This window comes from Chanos chanos, chromosome 12, assembly GCF_902362185.1.
Source record: "Chanos chanos chromosome 12, fChaCha1.1, whole genome shotgun sequence".
In the NCBI taxonomy this organism is placed as follows: Eukaryota; Metazoa; Chordata; class Actinopteri; order Gonorynchiformes; family Chanidae; genus Chanos; species Chanos chanos.
In genome coordinates, this window is record NC_044506.1 from 21,677,810 (window position 1) to 21,689,450 (window position 11,641).

At 42.4% G+C, this 11,641-nt stretch overlaps 2 protein-coding genes across 2 annotated transcripts in view; both read right to left on the minus strand.

Annotated features, from left to right (window-relative positions):
- Positions 1 to 1,533: 1,533 nt before the first annotated feature.
- On the minus strand, positions 1,534 to 8,135 carry LOC115825575 (germ cell-specific gene 1-like protein). The gene is made up of 6 exons (XM_030789358.1): positions 7,940 to 8,135; positions 5,556 to 5,756; positions 4,660 to 4,707; positions 3,384 to 3,542; positions 2,505 to 2,616; positions 1,534 to 1,945 (listed from the first exon to the last, which is right to left on the minus strand). Exons 1-6 carry the CDS (start codon positions 8,133 to 8,135, stop codon positions 1,534 to 1,536), a joined length of 1,128 nt encoding a protein of 375 aa, XP_030645218.1.
- Positions 8,136 to 9,153: 1,018 nt separating this feature from the next.
- The window catches only part of epn1b (epsin 1b), an 11,662-nt gene continuing 9,174 nt past the window's right edge, over positions 9,154 to 11,641 (minus strand). The window contains exon 11 of the mRNA XM_030788591.1: positions 9,154 to 9,231. Coding sequence (XP_030644451.1) covers positions 9,154 to 9,231 — 78 coding nt within the window. The remainder of the gene's footprint in view (positions 9,232 to 11,641) is intronic.

Below are 11,641 nucleotides of genomic sequence, written 5' to 3' on the forward strand. Positions count from 1 at the left end.
TGTGAACTGTGCCATTTGTCTTCCAGAACCTACCCTAATGACCATGTTACATCATGTTATGGTGGATGTCAAGACTTTGCATCACTTTCAAGCAAAAATAATAATCTGGCCTCAATTTGTATGGATACTATGGACTCACAATGTTTATCACATTAGAACATAATTGTTTCTTTGTCATTTCACCATATCCAAACAACATGTAAAGATTTGGGATAACAGTGATAGGTATGAGCTGCCAGCCAAAGCTCACCAGGTCAGGGCTGAAATTGTACAAATGTCAAAACCTGACATTTTCAGAGGAAAATGTCAATATTTGACATGGTCGCAATATCATACTCTGTCCACTGGAGGCCACTGTTTTCCTTTCTTAGTTCTGATTTTTATTTCTACATGAACTCATGGATGGCAGTTTGTATAAAAACTTGACAAAGGGAAGAAAGGATGAATTTAGTGAAGGTCAACATTAGGGCATGGATTGGTAGTAAGAACAGTTGCTTTTTAGATTTCATTTGACTGTTGCATGCAATGAACAGATCACAGTTTATACATCGATTGCTGACATTCTTCAAAAGTCAATGTCTCATCATGAGAGTAGGTTGTGATTGGAGTATTTAGTCTATTATGTAACAGATACAATTGTCTCTTTGTAATCACAGTGCCTTAGTTTTGATGTACTCATGTCCTGTACTGGCACTGTTCAGGTCGAATGGGAAAAACTGAATGACTCAACGACTTTCCTCTCAAGATTAAATAACATTACGGTTTGTATAGAAAAGAAGAAAAATAGTTGTGATACGCTCGCAGATGCACACAGCCTGTGTCACAAAATGATGCTCTAAACCGGTGTGTGGAAATAACATGCTTTGAGTCTTTTTTGTTTTTCAATATTCCTAGCCACAGAAACTGTATTCTTAAGAGTAATCTATCTATCTATCTATCTATCTATCTATCTATCTATCTATCTATCTATCTATCTATCTATCTATCTATCTATCTATCTGTCTATCTGTCTATCTTTTGTGACACACTGCAGAGCTTTATAACCAGAGTTTTACTGAGTTGTGACAGGTTAGTTATTCTAAAACGGAATATGGCCAAATGATCTTAAATCTATTTCACTAAATATCCTCAGGCCATTGACATGTCTTCTGTTTCTCCTGTATGCCTTGGTGAGAGGTGATGAAATGACAGTGCTCCACAGACCAAGCGTGACATCATGTGAGAAATGTGAAGTTTTATTGGGAAGAAAAAAGATACATATCACAATGTAGCTGAAAAAAATATCTCACTGTAGATGAAATTGTCTTTTGCTCAGGGTTTCTTTTAGTGTGGCCCTTTTCTGTCAACCAGGAGCTGTCTAATTTCATTTCCATATATCAGACTGCAATACTCCAAGTTCTCCTAGTGTCTCTCTCTATTTATCAGGATCCCTAGACTTGAAGAGTCTAGAAAACCTCGCCACAGACAGGAAGACAGGAAGACAGGAGCACACTATTACTCTTTCTTCTGCCGTCCATACTCTTCCTCTCTTCCTCAGCACATGGCATCATCCCCCTCTCTCTCCTCTCTCTCCAGCGCGTCCTCCATCTCATCCATCTCTCTTTCACAGTCCTCACATCCCTCCGTTCCACATCCACCCACCAGCACCAGTTCATGGGGATCCACCCCAGCCACCACCGCCCCGCCCACCGAACCCTCCGCCCCCTGAGGCCACATAGCATCCATCAGCGTGCCCTGCTGGCAGTGCTGGAGCAACTGGCTGACCGAGTAGACGCTGGCCCCGCCCGCTGTGATGACCTCGTCGTAGGGAGGGGCGTGGCTTGCGGCGCGGGCCTCCTCCAGGCGTATGCGGGCGCGGTGCTTCATCTCGATCAGTGTCTTAGTGTAGGAGTTCAGCGTGAAGACCGCTGCCGCCATGCAACAGCTGAAAGAGATCCAGGCCATCCTGAAGAATAAAGAGAGGGAGAGAGCGAGAGAGAGAGAGAGAGAGAGAGAAATACAGAGAAATGTGGAGTTAAATATGCAGTAGAATAATATCAGCTTATGGGTAGGGGAGCTAAATAGGTAAGGATACAAAAAATAATGAAACCAGAAGAAGACACAATGAGGAGATGTGAGGAGAACAGAGAGAGAGAGAGAGAGAGAGAGAGAGAGAGAGAGAGAGAGAGAGGGGGGGAGAGAGAGAGAGAGAGAGAGAGAGAGAGAGAGAGAGAGAGGGAGAGAGAGAGAGAGAGAGAGAGGGAGAGAGAGAGGGAGAGAGAGAGAGAGAGAGAGAGAGAGAGAGGGAGAGAGAGAGAGAGAGAGAGAGAGAGAGAGAGAGAGAGGGAGAGAGAGAGAGAGAGAGAGAGATAGAGAGAGAGGGAGAGAGAGAGAGAGAGAGAGAGGGAGAGAGAGAGGGAGAGAGAGAGAGAGAGAGAGAGAGGGAGAGAGAGAGAGAGAGAGAGAGAGAGAGAGAGAGAGAGAGAGGGGAGAGAGAGAGAAAGCCAAGTGGGAGTCAGACATACGCAAATGACCAGCCGTAGTCCCAGGTCTGGGGTCTCCAGTCCTTTGGGCCGATGCTGACGGTCATCTGAAACACCGTGGTGTACATCATATGGGCTACCATTCCCATCATGCCTGGGGAGGAGACAGTGACAGACAGACAAAGGATGAGCATTCAGAAATAAACATGAACATCCTTAGGGAGCTAAGATCTTAACTGAAAATGCAACCTAAAACTGATATATGTCATTACATTGTTCATATAAGAAGATGCAACCTAAAACTGATATATGTCATTACATTGTTCATATAAGAAGATGCAACCTAAAACTGATATATGTCATTACATTGTTAACATAAGAAGATGCAACCTAAAACTGATATATGTCATTACATTGTTCACATAAGAAGATGTTTTATCATCAGCAACTAAATCCAAGTATTACCTCCCAGGAAATTATTATTTTCCCGTTTAAAAGGAAATGTTCCCAAGGTTCCTCAAGTTAGTGCCGAATGATATGATAAGACTCTTTTGGTGATAAACTAGGATTACATCGATAATCCTGGAAATACTAAAAAATTACATGCAGCCGTGTCAAACTTTCACGTTCCTGCAGTTTTATAAAGAATGTTCTTTGTTTCTGTTATTATACAAACACCAGATCGCATTGTAGGAGCTTCAAGAAAATGGACAGAACAGTAATTCCCGAACATTCTGAAGTAATATCACTTTTTCTAGAACTTAAAATTAAAGCCGGATTCTCTATTCATATCCAAACTTAATAATTAATTCTGAATCAGCTCCTTCTGTGCTAAGCCCTCCTCTCTCTGATTACAACCTCTGATCCCAGATCAGCTGTTAAGTGCCAAATGCTTTAATGAGGGTGTAGAGTGATGCTAACCAGACAGGACGGTGCAGATGGCAGCGAATGCGTTGACCTTGAGTGCAAACATCTCTCTGTTCAAACACAGAAAAAGCATCTCCACCCACATCAGCAGGAACCCCATGGCCAGCAGGCTAATGTAGGCAAACTCCGATATCACAGACAGCCACAGGACTCCTACACAAACAGAGAGAGAGACGGGGGGGGGGGGGAGAGCGGAGAGGGAGAGAGAGAGAGAGAGAGGGAGAGAGCGAGTGAGGGAGAGAGAGGGAGAGAGAGCGAGAGAGGGAGAGCAAGCGAGAGAGAGAGAGAGAGAGAGAGAGAGGGAGAGAGAGAGGGAGAGAGAGAGAGAGACAGAGAGAGAGAGAGAGAGAGGGAGAGAGGGAGAGGGACAGAGAGAGAGAGAGAGAGAGAGAGAAGGAGAGAGAGAGACAGTGACACAAAAGGGGAGGAGGTTGTTTTAAAGAACAGAGTTCAAAAATATTTAAAGAACAAGAAGAAAGATATGTGGAACACAACACAGCGTCCATCCTCCAAAAACACATGAGAACCTGCACAGAGTCTGTAGATGAGTTCCAGAAAGTTCCAGAAACAATTGCACTTTAATCCAGTTTCACTCACTAAAAGGTGTGCAGGTCTGTTTAATGTGATGGTCTGTATTTTATCACTCACTAAAACATGTGTGTTTAATGTGATGGGCTGTATAAAACATGTTTGGGCATGGTTAATGTGTGGGTGTGGTTAATGTGATGGGCTGTATTAAAAATGTGTGAGTGTGGTTAATGTGATGGGCTGTATAACACATGTGTGGGTGTGGTTAATGTGACGGGCCGTGTAACACATGTGTGGGCTTGGTTAATAAGTGGGTGTGATTAATGTGATGGGCTGTATAACACATGTGTGGGTGTGGTTAATGTGATGGGCTGTATAACACGTGTGGGTGTGATTAATGTGATGGGCTGTATAAAACATGTGTGGGTGTGGTTAATGTGATGGGCTGTATAACACATGTGTGGGTGTGGTTAATGTGTGGGTGTAGTTAATGTGATGGGCTGTATAACACATGTATGGGTGTGGTTAATGTGATGGGCTGTATAACACATGTATGGGTGTGGTTAATGTGATGGGCTGTATAACACATGTATGGGTGTGATTAATGTGATAGACTGTATAACACATGTGTGGGTGTGGTTAATATGTGGGCGTGGCTAATGTGATGGGCTGTAAAAACCGTGTGTGGGTGTGGTTAATGTGTGGGCGTGGTTAATGTGATGGGCTGTACTTTATCACTCACCCTGAGTTTCTCCAGGAGTCAGCTCAATAAAGCTTCGACACTTCTCTCCTGAAACACATCAGTCAAAATAATAACACTGTCAATATTTCAGCTCCTCTCTTCACCTTTGAAAAATTATGAGAATTTCTGAGAAAGATCAGTGAAATCTTTTTTTTTGTTGTTTGTTTTTTTAATCAGCACCAAACTTGTGTGTTCACTGCCTGAGGTGCAAATGACATCATTCCACTTCTCAGAGCAAAACTACACATCTGACAAAGAACTCTGTCATAGGAGACTTTAGGGACTCCACCATTTTCTAATGGGAATCTGCTGTACGGGCCTCTGTAATAACCCTCAGAGCCAATCAGGTGAAAGTCATTTACATTAAACTATGAGTTTAAAGACACAGGTGACAAGAAGACTCTTAAACTGAGTGATTAGTGTGTGCATGTCAAAGGTCAAAGGTCAGCAGCAGAACCTCAGTGACCGCTGAATTAGAATGGAATATAACATTCTGAGTTTTGGACTTTTTTGGCCAGTGAAATTATGTAACTGCAATAATATTATGAAATATGCCCTAGAGACTCTAGAAATATCTCTTTTCATTTAAAAAGCTGGATTCAGTTTGTGTCAAATTGTTCTGTAGTGCTTAAATATTCCCACTGGTACAAAGAGTTTTTTTCCCCATTTAATTCTTAACTTATTTTTTCTCTATTTCACTTTACATTTTTTCAAACAGATATCTATCAGATTTTTTTAGCAACTCATTCTCACACAGAAATGTACCAAATGCACACATGTACACACACACACACACACACCCGCGTGTGCGCGCACACACACACACACACGCGCACACACACACACACACACACACACACACACACACACACACACACACACACACAGAGGCTTACCCACTCCATCGTTGTGTTTCTCACAGGAGAGCCAGAAGCCAGTGTGGAAGTAACGAAGCATGTACTTGTCCTCTCCTGTCTCCCAGATGTAGTGCACAGCATTGGCCAGTTTCTTCTGCCTGATCCTGGCCAGCTCCTCCTTCTGCTTCGGAGACAGGGTCACGTTCGACGGGGGTTTCCTGGGGTCCACCGTGGGACTCTCTGGAAGAGAAACCATGGAGTGAGTTCTCTGCTCTGGACATGGATAGTACTTTATTTTGGTTTTGGTTTTTTTAAGTATGTATTTTTAATATATTTCTTATATATTTATTTATTTATTTTTACTTGTGGGAGTCAATTCCCTTCATATGTCCAGATGCAAGTCTTCCCTAATCCCATAAATCTCTCCCTAGTGTCAGTGAAACAAGTTATAAGAATGAGATTAAAAACATTTAATGCATAGATTTCTCATCGTTTCCATGGAAACCCACAGGGTGATAATCTGCCCAGTGGTAAGAAAAAAATGTATGTCATCTTTGCGGGTGTTTCGGCCTCAAAGATTACTCACTGTTGTGTGTAATCTCCCGGGTGCCTATTGTGATAGAACACACCGCCGTACATAATCTCCAGCCTCTGACGGTAATCTGAATCAGACATTTCTGTCTGTACGAGACTTTGTCAAATTTGGACAGTTTGTTAAGATCAAGCCAGTGTTCCATTTTCTTCTTGATGATAGCATTTTCTGATTCAGTCATAGACTGATGAAAATGTCTTTGTCAGTTTTAATCATGTCCTGCTAATTAAGGCATAAAGTGTGTGATCCTAATTAATTTTGATAAGGGATTCTTCAAGTCTGTCAGTGTTTTTCCTGTCAAGCATTACTCACAGAGCCATCACTCACAGAGTCATTACTCACAGAGACATCACTCACAGAGCCATTACTCACAGAGACATCACTCACAGAGCAATTATTCACAGAGACATCACTCACAGAGCCATTACTCACAGAGCCATTACTCACAGAGACATCACTCACAGAGCAATTATTCACAGAGCCATTACTCACAGAGCAATTATTCACAGAGACATCACTCACAGATCCATTACTCACAGAGCCATCACTCACAGAGCCATTACTCACTGAGCCATCACTCACAGAGCCATCACTCACAGAGACATCACTCACAGAGCCATTTTGGCAGATCTTTTGCATCTTTTTTTTGTGTGTGTGTTTCACAAACAGTGAAATGTCATTATGCACACTCACAACCCTAAGCATTCGAGAGAATTTACATGTGATTTAGTTATTTATTTATATATATGTGATTTAATTATTTACCAAATAAACATCGCCGTGGCATTGCTTGAGACCCCAGGCACCACAGGGAATTTAAAAGGTCTCTACCTAAGGCCAGCTGCTTACACAAAGCACTTCTGTGTTGTCAGTCACTGGGTTGTTACAAAACACTTCACGTTCTTGTCTCACACTGTGTTTTTCCCTCTTCATTATTTTTGTCAACAGTGGATTTCAATCAGACAATTTGCAGCAGCAGTTTAACATCAACAAAACAACAAGAACAAGAACAATACTACTACTACCATTACTCCTACTACTGCTACAACTACTATTATTACTACTACTACTACTATTACTACTACTATTACTCCTACTACTGCTCATAATAATAATAACTTTGCCACATGTTTTGCCATGACGTTTAGTATGTGTATGGACACAGGATTTTAAGCTTCAGTGACAGTGAATCATGAAGTCTGAGAAAGACCAGCATTTCTTTAGAAAGTATAAATAGAGTATAGGTGCTGAGAAGTCTACTAATCTTCATATTGCATAACTTCTCTGCTATATTCTGACACAAGACCGATAAAAGATTGTCCCCCGAAGGCTCTCCCACTCCCTTATCCTGTTCCAATATATTAATATCACAAACAACTCTCTCTCTCTCTCTCTCTCGCTCTCTCTCTCTGTCCGATATCCCTGGACACTTATTATGTAAGTCCAGGTATATTAATAACATCATAATAATGGCATTGAGATAACGCTGTAATAACATTGGGTGGTGTAATATCTGATGTGATAAACATGTTTGCGCACTGAGGCCAAGCCTCTCAGAGATTCAAACTCTGCACTTGCTTTCTCCATCCAGCCTTTCTGTACCTGTGTTTGACAACACAGCGAGAGTGGACGACCGATCCCAGACTGACATACTCAACTCTGACGTAAGACACTCTTCAGAGGGTTGAAAGACTCCGTCGAGCAGAGTAGGAGACCTGTTTACACTGTAACTCTAAAAACAAGGGAAACTGGCTTCCTCTGATGTCACCTCCTTTGTTTTCACGGAGGACGTGAGGCAGGAGGCGTCCTGCAGAAGCAGACTTGGACTCACCTGTGGTGTAAGGCTGGCTGTTGTTCTGCCCGCAGTTCTTCATCTTGACGGGAGACAGGCAGAGTGGCTTGACCACCTTGTGCATGCCTTCACACCAGTAGGAGGTGCAGAACGCTAAGACAGACAGGGCCAAGGCCAGGGAGGTCAGGGAGAGGGAGAGGAGAGAACGGGAGCGCCGTGACATGTGCTCTAACATGGTGCAGCGAAATGGGCAGAGAGAGAGAAAAAGAGAGAGAGAGAGAGAGAGAGAGAGAGAGGAGAAGGTGGGATAAGCAGAGAGTGAGGAATAGTGAGGATGTCAAAGAACTTTTCTGTGGTGGTATAGAATTAGGGGGCCAGACTGGACTGGTGGATACAGGAGGTGGACAGAATGGAGGAGAACTTCAGAAGATCGACTGTCAAGAGCTGAGCAGGAAGAGAGGCTGGATTTGAGGTTTGATTTGAGGGGCGATCATTTGACCTTTTTATGGGGGTGTGTGGAATTGAATCGGATTATGAGGGCCAAGGGAAGGACAGAGAGAGCAGGGGGAAAAAAACGAGAGAAGGGGGAGGAGGAAGAGAAAAGAAAGGAGGACTGGGTGGATGAGAAGTAGATAAGCCAAGTGTCAGAGGTTGGAGGAGAAAAGAAAGCTGACAGGGGGATTTATAGGAAGAGAAATAAAGAGAGAGAGAGAGAGAGAGAGAGAGAGAGAGAGGGAGAAAGAGAAAGAGGCAGATGGGTGAACTGGAATGAAGGGTCTGCTCAAATCACAGCTGTCCTCGATTAGACCTCCCGCCACGCAATCTGTGTCTTCTCTGTCTCTCTCTCTCTCTCTCTCTCTCTCTCTCCCTCTCTCTCTCTGTGTGTGTAATTCTGTCAAATCAAGATGTCAGACAAAAAAAAAATTGCTGAAGAGGGTTTCTTTTCCGAGTCGAATTTAGACCAAAATGTCCACTGAAGCTCAGATGAGGTTCTGAAGGAGATTCAAGGGGCGTCATTTCAAAGAAACAGTGAAGTTATAAAACCAGCTAAATAATCCAGGGAAGAAAGTGAAGTGGAGATTATTCTTACAATGACATAAAGACATCAAACCATCTGGACATCTCACAACCGTCTGGCCCCTACCTATACCTTCCCTCCTGTCTACCTCCTCTTCTTTCTCTGAAAGACTGAGAACATTTGGTAGAGTTTTTTTTCTCTGTCTCAATCCAAATCTGTAATTTCTTTGAAATCTTTAATCATCTGGGTTAATCTCTGAGAACGAGGTACATCCGCCCCTTGATTTCTTGTTTTCTGCAGACGAGCAGGATACCTACACAAACAAACGAGATGAAGACGCTTCGTTAAGAGTCAAGACCAAGGTTATTAGTGATATCACCAACACACACACACACACACACACTCTCAGTGTCTGAGCTGGGCTATGATTAACATAAGAAAGAATTCTTGCTGGTCACACTGAATCTATCAACAACTGAAGATATTCTGAAATAACAACATATAATTTTACAACACATAATTTTATTTACTCTCTCTTGATATATATATATACATATTACATATATATACATATATTACATATATATAGTTATTTTAAAAAAAATGTTGACACACATATATACAGACACACACACACACACACACACACACACACACTCTATCTATCTATCTATCTATCTATCTATCTATCTATCTATCTATCTATCTATCTATCTATCTATCTATCTATCTATCTATCTATACATAAAGCATTGTTGTAACATTTAAATTAAAGGAATACTGCTGTAAAATAGGTTTTGAGCACATGTGTTTTTTTAGTTGAAGGTGTAACATAAAAATATCAACACTATTACGCAGCTATATAGCCATAAATTCAGTGTTCTCATCCATGAGATCATATAATCTTTTATAATGTCTCATTCAAAAGAGCTTCAGTTTTGCACCATCAAGACAATCAAGTCATCACAACCCCTTGTCTTCAGCGTCTGTTAATTCTCTGTTCTCTTTCACTCTTTCTTTACCTTCAATAGGAATGAATTGCTCTTTTCAAAATAATCAGCTTGCATTACTGTCTGAGACTTAGGGGCAGCGTTTTCCCATCAAAAGTCCATACTGAAAGAGCTGTAAATCTAAAACTCTCAAACCTGCGTTCATTATTTTCTTTATGAATTCACCCAATTCGAGCTGACCTGAGAATGGAACTGACTAGAACACAGAATGACTGACTGTAAACCCCTGTCTGTTTCCACTGCCGCACATTCATCATGCAAATATCATCTGTGACGAACTTTGAAAAGATTTGAGAACACTCCTGTGTTTTTTTTAATGCCTGGACAACACAGCATCCCGACACACCTGACATGTCTTTCATCTTTCATCTTTCTACTTAGAGATGAAAACAACACAAGTACTTCAGTATGAAGACATCAATACGAATACGACTCAAGCACTTCAGTATGAAGACATCTATATGAAAACGACACAAGAGAAGTCAGCTTAGACAGAGCTACGTTGACCTCTGCAGTTAAATCTAACACTGTTTGGGTTTACATAAGTGTCCAGTGAAATATAAGAATCATTTTTCTAATCATTTCGGTTTGCCAGAGGTCAAACTGTTACTCACCTGAGACCCTCTGGTTGATGCTCCTCTGATCTCCTCCACTTCTGACCTCCCTCTCTCTCACTTTCATCGCTTTTCTTTCTCTCTTTCACTCTCTTGTTTTGTTTTGTTTTGTTTTTTTTGCACCCCCACCCCCACCCCCACCCTGCTGGAGTTTCTATCACAGACCCACCCAGATGCCACTTAATCCACACATGTCCATCTGTTACTTCACTTCTCTCTCTCTCTCTCTCCCTCTCTCTTTCCCACATCTCTCCGTTTGTCTTCCTCCATTTCAATCACGCCATTCCTCTCAGGTTGGCCCTTGACCTCGCTCTGCTCGTGGCTGCCGTGTAATTACGCGGCGATGAGACACGGTTTAACCGCACATACAGTATGTCCCCCTGTAAGCATGAACCATAAGGCCATCCCGCCAAAACCAGCTGGGACTGGGTTTTACCCACTGCACCGCTGTGTCGAAATCAGAGACTGTCCAGCCTTTTAGTAACTAATAATCTATCAGCTGTCCATCCAGGCATCCATCCATCCATCCATCTGTGAGGGGGTAAATCGTTCATTTGGCATGTTCCTCCTTTTTCTTGTCTGTGATTCAGTAAAATGAGGATGAAATGAGACATACCCTTTCTAACAGTGAGACTGTGCTTTAGTACAGACAAAACATGTGACTTCTCAGTCTCTTAGGTCCAGTCTGTCATAACCTCGGCCCTCAGCCTGCCTGACTGCACAGCGTGTCCATCTGTCTATCTGTACGGGCTCTACCTGCTGCGCCCTGGTGGACAGAGTGTGAAGTGCAAACGTTGGACAGAAAGATCCCTTTTGACCTGTTTGCCTTTTCGTGTTACTGTGAAAAATATAAAATCCCCCATCGAGGAGTCTGGCTGGACCAGGTTGGGTGTTTGCTCTGATGGAGGCTGAGAAGAGACAGGCTTTGAGTAGTCATAACTGGATCCAGTAGTTTGGTATGCTGTGGTGAGTGCAGAGTTTTCACTTGTCATTTCATGACTGGTGCATCACTGAAAACTGCCCACTTCAATGTCCACCAAAAAACCCCCAAAAAGCAAACCCAGGCTTTCATGCAGCGTAATGATCATGTGATGTGTGA